The sequence below is a fragment of the Hylobates moloch genome, unplaced genomic scaffold (assembly GCF_009828535.3).
Source record: "Hylobates moloch isolate HMO894 unplaced genomic scaffold, HMol_V3 SCAFFOLD_7, whole genome shotgun sequence".
In the NCBI taxonomy this organism is placed as follows: Eukaryota; Metazoa; Chordata; class Mammalia; order Primates; family Hylobatidae; genus Hylobates; species Hylobates moloch.
Window position 1 is genome coordinate 69,087,956 of NW_026652282.1, and position 21,308 is coordinate 69,109,263.

At 35.9% G+C, this 21,308-nt stretch overlaps 1 protein-coding gene across 2 annotated transcripts in view; it reads right to left on the reverse strand.

Annotated features, from left to right (window-relative positions):
* Nucleotides 1-5,000: 5,000 nt before the first annotated feature.
* The window catches only part of RPS6KA6 (ribosomal protein S6 kinase A6), a 159,632-nt gene continuing 143,324 nt past the window's right edge, over nucleotides 5,001-21,308 (reverse strand). For both annotated transcript variants that reach the window (XM_032757236.2, XM_032757237.2), the window contains exons 21-22: nucleotides 10,841-10,981; nucleotides 5,001-10,275 (exon numbers count right to left, since the gene is read on the reverse strand). In XM_032757236.2, coding sequence (XP_032613127.1) covers nucleotides 10,150-10,275; nucleotides 10,841-10,981 — 267 coding nt within the window. In that variant the 3' untranslated portion in view covers nucleotides 5,001-10,149. The remainder of the gene's footprint in view (nucleotides 10,276-10,840; nucleotides 10,982-21,308) is intronic.

Sequence of the window (21,308 nt, forward strand, 5' to 3'; positions counted from 1 at the left end):
TATTATTCTACAATTTACATATTGAGAAAAGCTTTCTATGACTAAAAATCCAGATAGAATAAAATAAAAATATAATTTTGATTACATAAAACAAGTTTGAAAAATTTGCATATAAAAGTACCATAAGTAAAGTAAAAAACAAATGACAATCTGGGAGAACAAATTTGCAACATATATGGGAGATAAATGGTTAACAGCCCTAATTTACAGAAAAGACTTTTGAAAGTTGAGGAACAGAGACCAAAATCTTTTTTTAATTTATACTTTAAGTTCTGGGTTACATGTGCAGAACGTGCAGTTTTGTTACATAGGTATACACGTGCCACGGTGATTTGCTGCACCCACCAACCCATCACCTATATTAGGTATTTCTCCTAATGTTATCGCTCCCCTAGCCCCAAAACCCCCCAACATGCTCCCTGTGTCCATGTGTTCTCACTGTTCAACTCCCACTCAGGAGTGAGAACATGCGGTGTTTGGTTTTCTGATCCTGGATAGTTTGCTGAGAATGATGGTTTCCGGCTTCATCCATGTCCCTGCAAAGGACATTAGCTCATCTCCTCTCATGGCTGCATAGTATTCCATGGTGTACATGAGCTACACCCTCAATCCATTCTATCATTGATGGATATTTGGGCTGGCTCCAACTCCTTGCTGTTGTGAACAGTGCCACATATTATAGACACAAAAATATGAAAATATATTCAACCTCTCTCATAATAAGAAAAATACAAACTAAAACTACAATGAGGTTCCATTTCTTACTCCACAACTTGGCAAAAATATCAAAGCCTGTCAATGCGCTCTGTTGGTGAGGCTAGGGAAAATAAGGTGCTCTCATATACTGCTGGGAAAAATATAAAATGGCATAATACCTATGGAGGGGATTTTGGCAATAGATAAAAAAATTACATATGTACTTATCCTCCAATAGAGCAATCTCAATTTTGGAAATTTCTCAAAATGATACATCAGCAGTATGAAAATGTATACACATAAGGTTATTTATTGCAGCATTATTTGTAATTGTGAAATATTGGAAATTACCTGTCAAAGCACAGGAGTTTGGTTGGATAAACTATAGCACATATACACAATGAAGTACTATGCAGCTGTAAAAAGGTATAAGGAAGTATACATATACATCTGCTTATCTTTGGATTAACACATAAAGCATGAACACCAAAACAATGAAGTTGGTTACCTACAAGGAATGTGGGAAAATGGGGTGGGGAAGATAAAAGAAGAAAGTGACAGTTCTCTGAGTATACCTGTCTGTATGGTTTTTACTTTTGAAAACATGTTAATATGTTGTACATATTCAAAAAAAAACCAAATCAGTAAGAATAGAAAAGTGGGGCTAAAACTGAAATCAAATGTAAACAAACCCAACTAAATTTCAAATGGAAAACACAATGATACCGAAGAGAAACTACAACAAAAACTTATCTATAAGTCAGCCATCATCCCTCCCTGAGGGAACTGTAAATCACCTAGTTCTTTGTTCTGAAGTTACATTACAAAAATGGATGATAATTCAGGTATTCTTTTCAGGTAATGGTGGTATATGCATTATATGTAGGCGTAGGCATTTAAAAATTGTACATATGAGAAGGATACTGAGTAGCCAAAAGGAGAATCGGAAATGTAGTTTGCTATCCACCATCTATTTGCCCTTATTCTGGTTACAATGCATTACTTTCCGTCAGAGGGCTCACCCCTTTTCCCACTTTCAGTTCAATTATTTCTTATGGAGTTGACTCAACCCCAAGGAGCTACACATGAGAGAGGAGGTAAAGTTTTGACCTGCTATTGCCATCTTGCCATTGTAATGCCTGAGAATGGGCCAGCATTGAAAACAGATCTGAGAGATGGAGGAAAAAAAATGTCCCCATGACTTTGACTAAGATATGAATCCCCTATGCTTTTTAAACCAGTTTATCTATGGAACTAGTACTTGCAACCAAAAAATGTACTAATGGATTTGCTGCAAAATCATGGTTAAAGACATTATGCAGTTCCATGCCCCTTGTATAAGGTTCTTCTTTGTTAAATGCTTTAAAAATCTTAGTATCAGCAAAAAGTATCTGTTGAAGAATTAGCATTCTTCCTCTCACATAATTATGTAACCTGCTAAATTTCTCTTCTTGCTTTTCCTGTCAGGAAGCTCAGAGTTAAATTAATGTTCAAGTAAATTCCTTATTATCCCTGGCTCTTGGCGTACTTTTTTTTCCTTTAATTTTCATGATTTTGTGTTTCACTTTAGCATCCTTATTGTATATATGACTGTTACCATAAACAACCTTGAATCTCTTTTAGAAAGAGAATAAAATCAGTGTCTGGCACAGAAACAGAATACACATTTGTTCAGTAAAAAAAATGCATCTATTAACAAAGTATTTCTGTCAGAAATGGAACGATCAGAGATGTTACATATGGTGGTGTACTTTACAATACTTTCTTTAAAAAAAAAACAACAAAAAAGTGTAGAACACTGTACCTACATTCAGAAAATATACCAACTGTATCTGAGAGTCTTAAAGCAAAAGGAAAGAAAAAGGCAAAACCCGGGTTCTAACCTATGCTTAGGCATGGAGGTGGGGCAGAGGGATGAGGAAATAACAGAACTAGAAATAGGTTGCTTTGTGCTTGGGTAGAGTAGGTTCTAGGTTCTAGGAGAAGCCAATAGTAAAAGAATGTAAATTCTATCTTCAGAAATATGTCCCCGGCAGTTTCAATCTGTTTGTTCAAGAGGACACATGGGGAATCATGGGAGAAGCAAATTGTGGTCTGATACTTCTATCTCTCACTTTGAGGTACTTCGAGGGTACCTCAAAGTTAACCATCCTGGCTAACATGGTGAAACCCCGTCACCACTAAAAAATACAAAAAAAAAAAAAAAAAAAATTAGCCGGGCGTGGTGGCAGGCGCCTGTAGTCCCAGCTACTCGGGAGGCTGAGGCAGGAGAATGGCGTGAACCCAGGAGGCAGAGCTTGCAGTGAGCCGAGATCACGCCACTGCACTCCAGCCTGGGTGACAGAGCGAGACTTCACCTCAAAAAAAAAAAAGAAAAGAAAGAAAGAAAACTGTATCATGTTTAGTTTGGTAAGCCTAAATTATTTAAGGGTCTCACTGACCAAAAAAATGCATTACCTATTTTGGTAGCTAATGCTTAAAATACAACTGCAGAATGTAGTAAAACTTTCATAAGAATAAGGTTTTTGCCGGGCGCGGTGGCTCACGCTTGTAATCCCAGCACTTTGGGAGGCCGAGGCGGGCGGATCACGAGGTCAGGAGATCAAGACCACGGTGAAACCCCGTCTCTACTAAAAATACAAAAAATTAGCCAGGCGCGGTGGCGGGCGCCTGTAGTCCCAGCTACTCGGAGAGGCTGAGGCAGGAGAATGGCGTGAACCCGGGAGGCGGAGCTTGCAGTGAGCCGAGATTGCGCCACTGCACTCTAGCCTGGGCAACAAAAGGGAACCCGACCTCATAAAAAAAAAAAAAAAAAAAAAGAATAAGGTTTTTAAAGTATTATGTATAAATGGTGATCAGATATTTTATTAAGGGGCTGGGAGATGGAAGACATGAAAGCAAAAGCAGAAAAGAGATTAAAAAGACGTGGCCAATATGAAAGCAATTTTTGCACACTTACCAAAGTTGGCCTAGTGTCAGTCCTGTTTACCTTTAAGAAGTTGACTGAGAGAAACAGAAGAGGTACATGGTGCTTTTGATCACCAGGCTCCAAATGCATTTTTGACCCGCATATGAAATAAAATTTCTGTGTATATGTACAGCTGTTATAAATTAACACGGCATACACGTGTGACTTCTTTTTTTCATAAATTTCTGTTACTCTACTTGATTCTGAGGTTTAAAAAATTTTGCCAATCTTTAGAGACTAAAATTTTAATTGATTTTTGCTGTAGAAAAGGTTGTCACCTTATCTAACTTGCAAACAAATGCATTTTCCTGATAAGTCCTAAAAATACTGTAAGCTTTAATGTTCATTTTATTGAATTTCCTTGCCTTATGAGAATATTAGAAGAGCAAGTTGGAAAAATACTAGTTTAGGACATATCAGGGTATATGCATGAAAAAGCAATATCCTGAAACACCTGTTACACCTGGCCCCTGAACAAGGTGTATCATTTCCAATGAATTCTGCAATTAGCTGTATGTGTTTAATAAAAGACACAAAATTTTATATCCAAAAATGATCAAGCAAAGGTCAACGGTAAAAATGTTAGAAAGTTGCAGCCTTTTTATTTAGTACCCAGAGAATGCCAGTAATTTAACATATCTTGAGAACTGTTGCTCACAGAGTTTTAACAAGAACAAAAATAAATATAACTTCTATGTCTTCTTTGGCATGTTGTAAATTCAAAATGATAGCCATTTCTTTAGCAGCATTGTGAGAGAAAAAAACATTGTTAAATGAACTACTGGATTTGGTCTTACATGCTAAAAAATTTAGTATAATAAATGAAAACTTTAATGTCAAAAAACCAATGGTTTAAAGAAAACATTAATAAAATAAATGGTAACATAAAATTCATAATATAGTCAGAAAAATAAAATAGTTTTTGAACACTGGGGATTGTTTAACTGCAGTTTTGCAGCTTTTAAGCTTTTAAGTACACGTAAATCAAATTTACACACAACTTTTATTTATGCCATTTCAGTCTTCAGAAATGCAATGAAATGTCAGTATATATATATATATATTTAATATCAGAAACAAGTTTAGGAATTCAAAAGTGCTTGGGATGTGTTGGCAAACCAATTTTAAAAATGTGGCTATAGCAAACTGTGTTCGCTTCATAAAGCCTATGTAACTCCCAACTACCAACAATACTTCCTTTTTTTTTTTTTAATCAAACAGAAAAACCACCTTCTCCCTTTTTTGTACTATGGAATTTAATGCAAGATAAATTCTAACTTACAAACCATGCTGGCATTTGGATATTTAAGGTTTCACGTGTAACTTTTTAAATGGCTTCTTTTCTTTCCTTTTTTTTTTTTTTTTTTGAGACGGAGTTTCACTCTTGTTGCCCAGGCTGGAGTGAAACTGGCACAATCTCGGCTCACCGCAACCTCTGCCTCCCAGGTTCAAGTGATTCTCCTGTCTCAGCCTCCCGAGTAGCTGGGATTACAGGCATGCGCCACCACACCCGGCTAATTTTGTATTTTTAGTAGAGACGGGTTTCTCCATGTTGGTCAGGCTGGCCTCGAATTCCTGACCTCAGGTGATCCACCGCCTCAGCCTCCCAAAGTGCTGGGATTACAGGCATGAGCCACTGTGCCTGGCTGGCTGTTTGTTGATAGACTGCTTTCCTGCTGTTAAAAATAATTTTATCATACCAAAAAACAAAACTACATATTTGTTATAAGGGGTAGCAATTTCAGAGAGAATGAATTTGGAAAGAGAAAGAAAATGTGACCGGAGCAATATTAGTTCATAGGAAAGATAAAAGTAAATAACCTAATCGGTCACATTTTGACAATTTTTTAAGAAACGAATGCAATTCGTACATTCTCTATAATTGTCCACCTAAAATTAGATGCTTAATAAATACTTTTTGAAGAATAAATTAGTTCCCATAACTAGACAGTTGGAATTACAGCAAAACAGTCATCCACAGAAGCTCTATTGCCCGGCGTTTATAAATGTGAATACAAAGCAAACCCTAACTTGGCAATTACATATATTTATTTATAAGCATTTAGCTAAAATTTATTTAGTGAATAATTGAAACATACATAATTTGCCAATATAACATAAGCTTGGATTTCCATATTCTAAAATTACTTTTGTTTTTCTAAATATTTCAAAGAAACTTATGTCTATAATTTAATATCTTCAAATATAGTTCCCTTTTCTCTTATGTATTAGCAACCAAACTGAATTTTAGGTGATCAAACATTTTATTGAAAGTATATGATGGAATTCACTATACTGTAAGAATAAAACCAGGAACAGTGCATCCATGAGTATAATGTATGTTGTGAATAATCACTATCAATGCCACTATATTCCCATATAAAAAGGCAAATAGCCCACTATTGATTTATTCTGCTAATTTCAACAGTCATTGATCTTGAGGTATATGCCAAAAATGCCTGAATAAGCTTTGAAATGTAAAACAAAAATGTTTTAAAGAAGTTTAATTGCAATTGGCCAATATATACTTGATATGGCTTGCTTTTTTTTTTTTTTTTTTTTTTGAAATAACATTGTGACTTAAAGGATTTCTAGGTCCTAAAATCTGGAAAAGGGATCTGGAAAAATTTGGACTCCATGAGTAGTTTGGATTCAATCTTTCTGTGCTTTTTTTCTTTATAACAGGAATGGGACGGGGGTTGGGGGGAATAAAACTTCTTATGCTATACAGGTCATGTACTGTGAGAAACAAGAATACAAAACTATGGGTTTAAAAACAACATATACAGAAATAATCGCCAATCTCTGTCTACCTCCACATCATTTTGTCATAGAAGTTCATTGTGATTAAAAAGCTTAAAAGTTTTTAAGAGAAAAGGTAGATTGAGAAGTAGAAAGGAAGTAGGAAGGAAATTGTGCAAAAAAAGAAACAGTTTATTAGATACTCTGACCCTGGGACACACTGTTCCTTTCCCCCAAAATGTTTTCCCTGATAAGAACTGAATTTAAAATTATTATCACCTTGTTAGATTGCCTGAAGATCCAGCAACTAGAAACTTGATTAATGCACAACTTCCTTTAAAAAATGCCAATTAACTATTAGCTACTGACAGAAAAATGTAAATTAATTTAATAAGATAGCTTTCCTTTCACCTTTTTAGCTGGAAATATCTGTTCTGACAGATTGGATATCCTGATTTGGGGAAGAGGAAGGAACAAGGAGTAAGGACCACACAGAATCCTTCTGGGGATAGGGTAAACTTCGTTGATGGAGTATTGTTGTGAGGAGCTCAAGTAAGATAGATAGCATGAAGGGGCTGGAAAGCCAGGAGAAAGAGAATGTACAGAATACCACAAATATGCTTTGCCTACTTTAAAGCCTAAGTTTTCTCGTGGGCCTTAGAGCCAAGATAAATGGTTGTTTTCCTTCTTCATATATGAAAGAGCTCTATCTAGAAAATACTAGTCAATCTGTATACAAGTTTCTCTGGGCAGTACTATTTTAACATGTTGTTCCAATGGGCAGACATTATAAATACCAAGCATCTGTTCTTAAGGTTGTGGGTTGCCTAAACATATGGAATCCCTTTGAGCCAAACAGAGGTGCTATCAAAATTGTTTTATTATATTGAATTACCAATGACAATAAATTACAAAAAACAATGTTTTAGACATTGCTGAGTCTAACAAAATAGGCTGAAGTTTGATCTTTGTGAAAGGACTTGAAACCATTGTTTTTTCCCACAAAAAATCCCCATCACCAGCACTGCATTCGAATTTTCTTGAAAATTGTTTCCTGAGTTTATTCATGGTAGTATGTGCTTAAGGACAACAGGTTGTTAGTCTATTTGAGCAAACCTGATGTTTTCTCTAAGAAAAACAAATTCAATATCCTCCCCCTTCAAGAACAATAAAACCCCAAACTGTGCTATCATTAAATACTACCAAAAACCATTAACTAGAAAAACACAATGCAAAATAATTATTCAAGAACCCATTAGAAACCACAGTATTCTAAAGTCTTATAGAAAAGATGTGTTTTTACTAGTTAAGCATAGATAGAAGCCCCATCAAAAAAATGTTCAATCCAAATCTGCATTTTTGGCTATGGAGTTCTAGCCAAACTGCACAGGATTAGGCATCCTTACCTAGGCTCCTTCTACAAAATGACAGTATATTATTTTGAAGCTTTCCCATACAATAAGGTTGCCCCCTACTACTGTTGTTAAGCTAGCATATTTGAGTTTTTCAGTAGAAAACTCTCAAACAATTATCAGGTACATCCAGTACCATACCTGTGTCTTTTATACACTGTCTGTCAGTCCTCACTGGGTGGTCAGAAATCATGCTGTTCAATGCTTAATTCTTATAGTGCTCCTTTTATGACAGGACTGTGTGGCATGACCTTTCTGAGCAAGCTAATTTAAAATTAATTAAGACTGTCTACTTTTTAAAGCCATTGATTATAGAAAACCTGAAAGTTATTTTGTAATCATTTTTCATTTTCTGATTTCACTTCCCCTAATTTTATTACTTAAAATGCATCCATGGAAATAGTATCTCTGTTCTGAAAACTTCAACACCAAAATCACACCTCGGAGTTTGACATATCAATTCTGATAGGAAGAAGGCATAACAGCACAAGATAATGACAGAAGGAAAATAAGTCAGAATATATGCATACAAACTGTTACATGCAAGTACATATATTAATAAAGCAAATGAGAAAAAAAGCCAAAATGGAACATAAAAAGCCATAAGACATGATACCTAACTACTTCTAAGTAATTATTTTTCATGTGGCATAAATTGTTCTTTAATCTCTTTCAATTATTTCCAAAAGATACCTCAAAATAAGAATACATACTTTTATATATCACACCCAGGAAACAGATATTTGTGCATGGGGTATAGATTATTTACATTACAAAGAGAATATGTATAGTTTCTTTTATTAAATACCAAAGTTACAAGTTTCCTAGCCTAAATTGTATAATTCAGCACTCAGTAATCAACTTTCTCTCTGAATGAAGCAAAGTAAAATACATAGCAAATAGTACACCTAACACGCACAAGTAGTTCACTTATATTCACTAAAGAAAACTGTGATATCCTCCAGTTTACATTCATGAATTCTTTCTGTCAGTAGTAGTAATTAATAGTAGTAGTAGTAGCTGCTGCTGTTGTTGTAGCAATGGTATTTTCTTCAACAACGTGAAATGATTCTTTAGCATTTCATCATTTAGAGAAAAGAATACATACTACACAGTGGTTCTGAATTATACGTTAAATAAGACCAATTTGGCCAGTTTTTTATAAATATGATTTTAAAATGTGCTCAAATTTTATGTAGACCATTATTATTCATATTTAAAATGTTAGTTTATCTTCATGAAGTAAAATGATTAAGTAGCATTGTCTAAAGTTTACTGTAATACAATATACTATATCATGTGTGCTATATGCACAAGTCCACTATAGCAAGATGTCAACTGTATTACCATAGGATTCAAGGTAGAATAATATGCTACAGTGTACTTCAAAGCACATCGAAGTCAGAAAAACAACAGTGTAGTTCATTTATAAAGGGGATAGATGATGATTAAATCCAATTGGTTAACTTGAAAGTCAGTTTATATAACACAGGGATAGTGTCAACACCACATACTTCATTTTCAAAGGCTTAACCATGACCTATTTATAAGATTACACCAACAGTATAAAGCCTTTGGAAAAAGAAAGTTTCACTTGTACTAAATTTCCATTTGATGTAAAATTTACAGAAGCCTTATAAAAACCTTTATTTCTAAATGAGGCCACTTATGGATAATATACAGATCTGCCTGCACACATATTATCTGAGATAATAATTCTTCTATAAAAACTTTGGCACCAACTATATCAAGAATTCATCATATATTAGCACAAATGTATTTTGCTCTGGCACCAAACCACTATGTTTACATTTTAGTAACTACAGTGAGTCAAATGAATGGAGTCCTTTGGTTTTACAGAATAACAAGCTTTTATAATAAGTTTTTGTTGTTTTTCTTTTATTAGAAAAAGCCTGTCCTTCAGGATCTGATGTTTAAAAATACTAACATTGCTTGTCATTATACTATTATATATGTATCCTGATTGTTGGTAATGACTCCCCAAACCATAATTGTATGAAACAAGAAAAAAATATTAAAGTAACTTTATTTGAAAGGAATTTTAGAAGCTAGTGTGCAGAGAAGTTGTGAGGACCTGGTGGACACCAATTATATGCTTAAATAAACACTTGAACACTACTGCAAACACATAGTATGAATATTGTGGACCTGTGAATGGTTTTTTAAATCTCACTTCCCCTAAAAATGGGGATTTAATATTACTTAATATTCAAGTAATTTAGCAGAAAACGATGCCTTTGATAAGATTAGGAAAAAAGCCACACATTTAATTTCATCTTCATCCAGTTTGGCCTAGGAACATCACAAATCTTACAGGCCAGTTGATGTTCGCTTTTTCATGCTCCGTCGCTGGGCTAAGCTTGAAGCAGCTACAGGCTCTAGGACTGGTTGAAAGGTCTTGTGAGTCAGGGCAGAGTATGTTGCAACCATTGCTCCCTAAAGTAATGAGAAAATGTCACAAACTAAGTACAAATTCTGGAGTTAAAAAAAAAAAAAACTTCCACATGATATCATGAGACATTTATCTAGAACGAAATGTTTTCCTAAGAAAATAATTCAATATATTAGATCTGTGCACTGATGAATCAATATTACTTGTATGTTTTTCATTTCAATAACTGCTTTTTACAAAAAATTGTTAAAACACTAACATTTAAAAACTTGGTTCAATGTATATGGATATAGGAATGGTTTCATGAACAGTTATAAATTAAGAACTAACAGCAATCTTTTATTTCAATATGAAACTTGCATTTAGCCCAATGCTAATTCCAGCATCTCTCGAAAGCAAGGCAGGTACAATCAAGAAATTTTATTGTTTCATCTGAAAGGCAGTAATAAAGTAAGCTAAGAAAAATACGTGGTTGTTAATTTAAAAAAATCTATCTTTAAAAAATAAAGATATTTTAAGGAATTATTTAAATGTCATCAGCAAGTGGCACACAATGGGTTTATTAGGTATCTGATATCTCGAAGGCACATAAAAGTATGTTTGTTTTACCTTAACAACATGTGACACATCATTTCTCTTTGGCTGATCACTTGGCAACTGGTCTCTGTGAGTTATCCATGAATGCTTTAATATTTGTTCAGTAGTATACCGCTGACGTGGGTCCATATGAAGCATATGGGAAAGCAAATCCTAAATTTAAAAAAAAAAGTGTGTGTGTGTGTGTATATATATATATATATACACACATACATACATAATTTCACATTTACTGAAAATGTGACAGCATCAATAGCCTTGCAATCTGTTTATTTTACCTACTTTTATGCAAAGTAAAATCTATACTTTACACAGTTAACTCTCAAGAGAATCTTGAGAGATATTTTTCAATATATACTAAATCCTTATACACCACGTTTGAATCGGAAGATGCCAAATCTGTGGAATTGGATGTGTGATTAGTGAGGGAGGAGGAAAATGTAAAATGGCAGAAGTTACCTTGGAATATGCTAAATGTTCAGTAGGAGACAGGAGCTATTGAACTTTGCTGTTAAGCTGGGCCCCAAGGTATAAGGGTATGTGTACACAGATAAAACACAGAAGGGAGGGTCCCATGTAGTTAATCCATTCAATAAATGGTGGCTTACTGTATAACATATTAAGAAAGCAAACCATAAATCCAATGTTAGCAACTGGCTTCTATCATAGTAGTGTTCAGTGCATTTTAAGTTTTTCATCAGAGTAAGTGTAAGTTTGCTTATGTTATCTCTGTTGTAATAAAAAAAAAAGTTGTAAATTTAATATAACCTCACAGGAAAAGTTTTCAATATATTAAGAGATGTAATACTTTTAAATAAACTGTCTCTCCCAAGTATCTTTTAGAGAAATGAGAAGTAAACTCCTTAACAAGCATTTTCAGAGAATCTGGCAAGATGGCCGAATAACAGCTCTGGTCTGCAGCTCCCAGTGAGACCAATGTAGAAGGTGGGTGATTTCTCCATTTACAACTGAGGTACCCAGTTCATCCCACTGGGACTGGTTAGCCAGTGGGTCCAACCCACGGAGGGTGAGCAGAAGTAGGGTGGGGCATCGCCCCACATGAGAAGTGCAAGGAGCCAGGGGACCGCGCTCCCTCAGCCAAGCAAAGCTGTGAGGGACTGTGCTACCCAGCCCAGATACTACGCTTATCCCATGGTTTTTGCAATCCACAAATCAGGAGATTCCCTGGTGTGCCTACACCACCAGGGTCCTGAGTTTCAAGGACAAAACTGGGAGACTATTTGGGCAGACACTGAGCTAGCTGCAGTTTTTTTTTTTCCATAACCCAGTGGTGCCTGGAATCCAAGCGAGACAGAACCATTCACTCCTCTGGAAGTGGGACCCAAGCCAGGGAGCCAAGTGGTCTCGCTCAGTGGGTCCCACTCCCACGGAGCCCAGCAAGCTAAGAACCACTGGCTTGAAATTCTCACTGCCAACACAGCAGTCTGAAGTCAAACTGGGACAATTGAACTTGGTGGGGCGGGGGGGGTGTCCACCATTACTGAGACTTGAGTAGGCGGTTTTCCCCTGACAATGCTAACGGGGCTGGGAGGTTTGGACTGGGCAGAATTTACCATAGCACAGCAAAGCGGCTGTGACCTGACTGCCTCTCTAGATTCCTTCTCTCTGGGCAGGGCATCTCTGAAAGGCAGCAGCCCCAGTCAGGGGCTTATAGATAAAACCCCATTTCCCTGGGACAGAGCACCTTGGCGAAGGGGCAACTGTGGGCGCAGCTTCAGCAGACTTAAACTTTCCTGCCCGCCAGCTCTGAAGAGAGCAGCTGATCCTGACAAGGATTCTCCCAGCACAGTGCTCTAGCTCTGCTAAGGGACAGACTGCCTCCTAAAGTGGGTCCCTGACCCCTGTGCCTCCTGACTGGGAGAGACCTCCCAACAGGGGTCAAAAGACACCATACAGGAGAGCACTAGCTGGCATCAGGCTGGTGCCGCTTTGGGACGGAGCTTCCAGAGGAAGGAGTAGGAAGCAATCTTTGCTGTTCTGCAGCCTCCACTGGTGATACCAAGGTGAGCAAGGGCTGGAGTGGACCTCCAGAAAGCTGCAGCAGACTTGCAGAAGAGGGGCCAGACTGTTAGAAGAAAAACTAACACACAGAAAGCAACAACTTCAACATCAACAAAAAGAACCCCCACACAAAAACTCCATACAAAAGGCATTAGCCTCAAACATCAAAGGCACATAAATCCACAAAAATGAGGAAAAACCAGCATAAAAACGCTGAAAATTCCAAAAAATAGAATGCCTATTTTCCTCCAAATGATCATAACTCCTCTCCAGCAAGGGCATAAAACTGGACAGAGAATGATATTGACGAATTGACAGAAGTAGGCTTCAGAAGGTGGGTAATAACAAACTCCTATGAGCTAAAGGAGCATGTTCTAACCCAATCCAAGGAAGGTAAGAAACTTGATAAAAGGTTACAGGAACTGCTAACTAGAATAACCAGTTTAGAGAGGAACATAAATGACCTGATGGAGCTGAAAAACAGCACGAGAACTTTGTGAAGCATACACAAGTATGGATAGTTGAATCGATCAAGTGGAAGAAATGATATCAGAGATTGAAGATCAAATTAATGAAACAAAACATGAAGATTAGAGAAAAAATAATTAAAAGGAACGAACAAAGCCTCCAATAAATATGAGACTATGTGAATCAAATCTACGATTGATTCATGTTCCTGAAAGTGATGGGGAGAATGGAACCAAGTTGGAAAACACAATTCAGGATATCATCCAGGAGAACTTCCCCAACCTAGCAAGACAGGCCAACATTCAAATTCAGGAAATACAGAGACCACCACTAAGATACTCCTTGAGAAGAGCAATCCCAGGACACATAATCATCAGATACTCCAAGTTTGAAACAAAGGAAAAAATGTTAAGGGCAGCCAGAGATAAAGGTCGGGTTAACCTACAAAGAGAAGCTCATCAGACTAACAGTGGATCTCCCTGCAGAAACCCTACAAGCCTAAAGACAGTGAGGGCCAATATTCAACATTCTTAAAGAAAAGAATTTTCAACCCAGAATTTCATATACAGCCAAACTAAACTTCATAAGCAAAGGAGAAATAAAATCCTTTCCAGACAAGCAAATGCTGTGAGATTTTTGTCACTACCAGGTCTGCTTATAAGAGCTCCTGAAGGAAGCATTAAATATGGAAAGGAAAAACTGGTACCAGCCACTGCAAAAACATGCCAAAATATAAAGACCAATGACAATATGAGGAAACTACAACAACTAATGTATAAAATAACCAGCTAGCATCATGATGACCAGATCAAATTCACACGTAACAATATTAATCTTCAATGTAAATGGGCTAAATGCTTTCCATAAACAGAGCCAAACAAAAACCACGATTATCTCAATAGATGCAGAAAAGGCCTTCAATAAAATTCAACACTACTTCATGCTAAAAACCGCCATAAACTAGGTATTGATGAAACATATCTCGAAATAGTAAGAGCTATTTATGACAAACCCATAGTCAATATCATACTGAATGGGCAAAAGCTGGAAGCATCACTATTGAATACCAGCACAAGACAAGGATGCCCTCTCTCACTATTCCTATTCAACATAGTATTGGAAGTTCCAGCCAGGGCAATCAGGCAAGAAAAAGAAATAAAGGTATTCAAATAGGAAGAGAGGAAGTCAAATTGCCTCTGTTCACAGATGACATAATTGTATATTCAGAAAACCCCATCGTCTCAGCCTAAAAACTCTTTAAGCTGATAAGCAACTTCAGCAAAGTCTCAGGATACAAAACCAATGTGCAAAAATCACAAATATTCCTACACACCAATAATACACAAACAGAGAGCCAAATCATAGGTAAACTCCCATTCACAATTGCTATAAAGAGAATAAAGGAATACAACTTACAAAGGACATGAAGGACCTCTTCAAGGAGAACCACAAACCACTGCTTAAAGAAATAAGAGAGGACACAAACAAATGGAAAAACATTCCATGCTCATGGATAGGAAGAATCAACATCATGAAAATGGCCATAGTGCCCAAAGTAATTTATAGATTCAATGCTATCCCCATCAAGCTACCACGGACTTTCTTTGCAGAATTAGAAAATACTAATTTAAGTTTCATATGGAACCAAAAAAGAGCCCATATAGCCAAAACAATCCTAAGCAAAAAGAATAAATCTGGAGGCATCATGCTACCTGACTTCAAACTATACTACAAGGCTACAGTAACCGAAACAGCATGGTGCTGGTACCAAAACCGATAATATAGACCAATGGAACAGAACAGAGCCCTCAGAAATAACACCAAACATCTACAACCATTTGATCTTTGACAAACCTGACACAAACAAGCAATGGGGAAAGGATCCCCTATTTAATAAATGGTGCTGGGAAAACTGGCTAGCCATATGTAGAAAGCTGAAACTGGACCCCTTCCTTACACCTTATATAAAAATTAACTCAAGGTGAATTAACGACTTAAATATAAAACCTAAAACCATAAAAGCCCTACAAGAAAACCTGGATTATACCATTAAGGACACAGGCATGGGCAAAGACTTTATGACTAAAACACCAAAAGCACTTGCAACAGAAGCCAAATTTGACAAATGGGATCTAATTAAACTAAAGAGCTTTTGCACAGCAAAAGAAACTATCATTGGAGTGAACAGGCAACCTACAGAAGGGGAGAAAATTTTTGCAATCTATCCATCTGACAAAGGTCTAATATCCACAATCTACAAGAAACTTAAACAAATTTAGAAGAAAGAAACAACCCCATCAAAAAGTGGGCAAAGGATATGAATAGACACTTCTCAAAAGAAAACATTTATGCGGCCAAAAACATGAAAAAAAGCTCATCATCACTGGTCATTAGAGAAATGCAAATTGAAAACACAATGAGATAACATCTCATGCCAGTTAGAGTGGTGATCATTAAAAAGTCAGGAAACAACAGATGCTGGCGAGGATGTGGAGAAATAGGAATGCTTTTACACTGTTGGTGGGAGTGTAAATTAGTTCAACCATTGTGGAAGACAGTTGGCAATTCCTCAAGGATCTAGAACCAGAAATACCATTTGACCCAGCAATCCCATTACTGGGTGTATACCCAAATATTATAAATCATTCTTGTATAAAGACACATGCACATGTATGTTTATTGCAGCGCTATTTACAATAGCACAAACTTGGGACCAACCCAAATGCCCATCGATGATAGACTGGATAAAGAATAGATGGCACATATACAACATGGAATACTATGCAGCCATCATGTCCTTTGCAGGTACATGGATGAAGATGGAAACCATCATTCTCAGCAAACTAACACAGGAACAGAAAACCAAACACCAGGTATTCTCACTCATAAGTGGGAGTTAAACAATGAGAACACATGGATACAGGGAGGGGAACATTACAAACTGCGGCCTGTCGGGGGTTGGGGCAAGGGGAGGGAGAAGGGAAGGGAGAGCATTAGGACAGATACCTAATGCTTGTGGGGCTTAAAAACTAAATGACGGGTTGCTAGGTGCAGCAAACCACCATGGCACATGTATACCTATATAACAAACCTGCACGTTCTGCACATGTTTTCCAGAACTTAAATTAAAATTAACAAAAAAAACCCTGTTCTAATATAGAAACAAAATCATCGTATGCAAACGTTTCATCAATCGCAGAAGCAGTGAAACTAAAGACTCTTAAGTAGTACTATCAGATTCTGAAGAAAAATGTAATTGGTTGAAACCATGTAAGCGACTAGGGCAACCAATCAAAAGCCATACTGGGGAAACATGTGCAAAAATAAATGGACAATTAATACTAAAAAGAAGATAACAATGATTTCAATGAAACAAACCTAAATGGTTATTGGAAAAATGATAAAATTTCAATAGTCCAAAGATTTCTTCTTGTGGTCAAGATGAAATAGCAAGGACTGGATGTACCTATCTGCCCGAAACAACCAATTAAAAAAAGAACATAAAATATATAATATGTCAACAGTTTTCAGGATATCAGATGTTAGGCAATAAAGGAAAGTGATTCCTAATAGTGGGAAACAATCAGGTTAGCATTGTGACTGCTTCAGCTTACCAACCTGAGAGAGTTTTCTAGCTGCTGTGCAGGTAAGGGAAACTCAGGTGAAGCCTTGTGGGTTTAAGCTGAGGAGACAGAACTGAGACTCAGGGGAGACCAAGGCAGACAGTTAGCAGGACAGGGTATGAGAGGGGTGTGAGGAGCAGAGAGAGAGAACTACAAGGCTCTATAAAAGGTCTCACAAAAGTATCCAGCAGATTACTACTGATAAAGACATGTGAGGAAACAACCCAAGACCTTGGAAAGAACTATCTGAAAGCACTGGATGAAAATCAGGACTCACACAGGTGGGGTGTATTGCCTGTTTCCATTCACCAAAATGGAAAACATCGTAATTCATGAAGTATATTACAGAGTATTTAGAAGCACCTTGCCTAAATAGTGAGTAGCCCTAGACTAAACACTAGTCTGATCCTGCCTAAAAAAATTTAAAAGGAGGACCCAAAAGTATGAAACTGTTTCCAGTAACTTAACTGCTGTCCAGAATAAAGTTCAAGCATACTTATAGGAAAATGAAGAGCAAACTAAACCTAAAATTAGAAGAAAATAAATAATAAACATCAGAGAAGAAATAAACAAAATAGAGAATAAAAAATGATAAATGAAAAATAGTTGGTTTTATGAAAAGATAAACACAATTGACAAACCTGTAATGGGACTACGATAAAAGAGAGATGATTGAAATAAATAAAATCCAATGGAAAAGAAGACATTACAACTGATACCATAGACATAGAATTATGAGACTATTACAAACAACTATATACCAACAAATTGGAACACCTAGAAGAAATTGATACGTTCCTGGATACATAAAATCTACCAAAATTGAATGGACAAAATAGAAAATCTGAACAGACCAATAGCAAGTAACAGGATTAAATCAGTTACAGAAAGTCTCCCATCAATGAAAATCCCATTATCTGATGCCTTCACTGCTGAATTCTTAAGAACAAATACCAATCCTTTTCAAACCATTCCAAAGAATTAAAGAGGAGAGAATCCTTCCAAACTCATTGTATGAAGCCAGAATAACCCTACTGTTCTAACCAGACAAGAACACAACAACAACAAAAACTATAGGGCAATAGCCTTAAAGAACATAGATGCAAAAATCCCCAACAAAATATCAGCAAACTGAGTTCAACAGCACATTAAAAACATCATTTAACATGATCAAGTATAAATTATCTCAGGAATAAAAGGATGGTTCAACATATGCAAATTAACACATAATACATCACATCAACAGAATCAAGGACAAACGCCATATGATAAATTTAAAATGCAGAAAAAGCATTTGATAAAATTCAACATCCATTAATGATAAAAAACATTAAACAAATTAGGTATAGAAGATACATACCTCAACATAATAAAGGTCACATATGACAAACCCACAACTAATATACTGAATAGGGGAAGGTTGAAAGTTTTTCCTGTATGATCTGGAATAAGACAAATATGCCCACTTTTACCACTTTTATTCAGCATAGTACTGGAAGTCCTAGCCAGAACAATTGGGCAAAAGAAATAAGGGGCATACAAATTGGAAAGAAGGAAATAATACTGTTACTGTTTGCAGATGACATTATCTTATTTATAGAAAACCCTAAAGATGCCACCAAAAATTGTTAGAATAAACAAAGTGCAGTAAAGTTGCAGCATACAAAAGCAACATACACAAATCACTAGCATTTCTATATGACAATAGTGAACAGTCTGAAAAAGACATCGAGAAAGCAACTCCATTTAGGAGCTGCAAAAAAATAGACAGGAATAAATTTAACCGAGGATGTGAATGATCTCTACAATGAAAACTATAAAACACTGATGGAAGAAACTGAAGAGGATACAAATAAATGGAAAAATATTCCATTTTCATGAATAGCAATAATTAATATTGTTGATATGTCTATACTACCCAATCTACAGATTCAATGCAATCTCTATCAAGGTATCAATGGCATTCTTCACGGACACAGAAAAAATTATAAAATTCATATGGAAGCACAAAAGACTCCAAATAGCCAAAGCCATTTTGAGCAAAAAGAACAAAGCTGGAGGCATAACACTGACTTCAAAGTATTCTATAAAGCTACAGTAACCAAAACAGGATGGTGTTGGCATAAAAATAAACATATAGACCAATGGAACAGAACAGACAACACAGAAATGTATTGATGCGCTTACAATCAACTGATTTTCAATAAAGGAGCCAGGAACACACATTGGGTAAAGGATGGTCTCTTCAATAGACAGTGCCAATAAAACTGGACATGTATATGCAGAATAATAAAACTAGACCACCATCTCTTACCATATATAAAAATCAACACAAAATGGATTGAACACTTAAATGTAAGACCTGAAACTATAAAACTACTAGAAGAAAACATGGGGGAAATGCTTCATGACGTTGGTCTGGATAAGAATTTTGGGGTAAGAATTCAACAATACAGGCAAGAGAAGCAAAAATAGACAAGTGGGATTACCTCAAACTAAAAAGTTACTGCCCAACAAAGGAAATAATCAACAAAGGAAAGAAACAATCTACAGAATAGTAGAAAATATTTGCAAAGTATGTATCTGAAAAGGGATTCATATCCAGAATATATAAAACATTAAAACAACTTAATAGCAAAAAAATACATAATTTGATTAAAACATGGTCAAAAAATCTAAATAGACTTTTTTTAAAAAGAATAAATACAAATATCCAATAGGTATATGGAAAAATGCTCAATATCACTAATTATCACAGAAATACAAATCAAAATCATAATGGGATATTATCTCACCCCAATTAGAATGGCTAGTACAAAAATGACAAATGCTGCCATGGATGTAAAGAAATAAGAAATGTGCTATACTATTGGTGGGAACGTAAACTAGTACAGCCACTATGGAAAACTGTATGGTATTTCCTCAAAAAATTAAAAACAGTACTAACATATGATCCAGCAGTCCCACTACTGGCTATTTACCCAAACGAAATGAGAACAGTATATTGAAAAGATATCTGTACTCCTATATTTACTGCAGCATGATTCACAATAGACAAGATATAAAAGCAACCTATGTGTTCACCAACAGATAGTGGATTATAAAATGTGGTACATATAAACAATGGAATACTATTGGCCAAAAGAAATGCTGTCATTTGTGGCACCATAGATAAACCTGGAAGACATTATGTTAAAGAAAATAAGCCAGACACAGAAATACAAATACCACCTGATCCACTCATTTGTGGAATTTACAAAAGCTGATCTCATAGAGGTACAGAGTAGAACAGTGGTTACTAGGGAATGAGGAGGTTAGGGTTGAGGGAAGGATGGGGAGAGATTAGTAAATGGGTAAAAAATTATAGACAGATAAGAGAAATAAGTTCTGGTGTTCTATTGCAGAGTAGAGTAAATATAATTAACAGTACTGTATTATATATTTCAAAACAGCTAAAAAAGAGGATTTTGAATGTTTTCATCACAAAGAAATGCTAAATGTTTAAGGTGATGGATAAGTTAATTACCCTGATTTGATCATCATACAATATACCCATGTATTGAAATATCACACTATACCTCATAAATATGTACAATTTTTATGTGTTAATTAAAAATAAATCTTAAGAAAAAAAATTTGAGATTAAGAAAATAGAATACTTACAGGAATTTAAAAGTATCTAGCACCCACCAAGGTAAAATTCACCGTATTTGGTATCTTCTCAAAAATTAGTGGCCAGGCAAAAAGCACAAAAATGAGATACATCCCATCAATACCTAATTTATTGAGAGTTTTTAGCATGAAAGGTTGTTGAATTTTGTCAAAGGCCTTTTCTGCATCTATTGAGATAATCATGTGGTTTTTGTCTTTGGTACTGTTTACATGCTGGATTACATTTATTGATAAATTAGGTATTGATGGGACGTATCTGAAAATAATAAGAGCTATCTATGACAAACCCACAGCCAATATCATACTGAATGGGCAAAAACTGGAAGCATTCCCTTTGAAAACTGGCACAAGACAGGGATGCCCTCTCTCACCACCCCTATTCAACATAGTGCTGGAAGTTCTGGCCAGGGCAATCAGGCAGGAGAAGGAAATAAAGGGTATTCAATTAGGAAAAGAGGAAGTCAAATTGTCCCTGTTTGCAGATGACATGATTGTATATCTAGAAAACCCCACTGTCTCAGCCCAAAATCTCCTTAAGCTGATTAGCAACTTCAGCAAAGTCTCAGGATACAAAATCAATGTACAAAAATCACAAGCATTCTTGTACACCAATCACAGACAAACAGAGAGCCAAATCATGAGTGAACTCCCATTCACAATTGCTTCAAAGAGAATAAAATACCTAGGAATCCAAC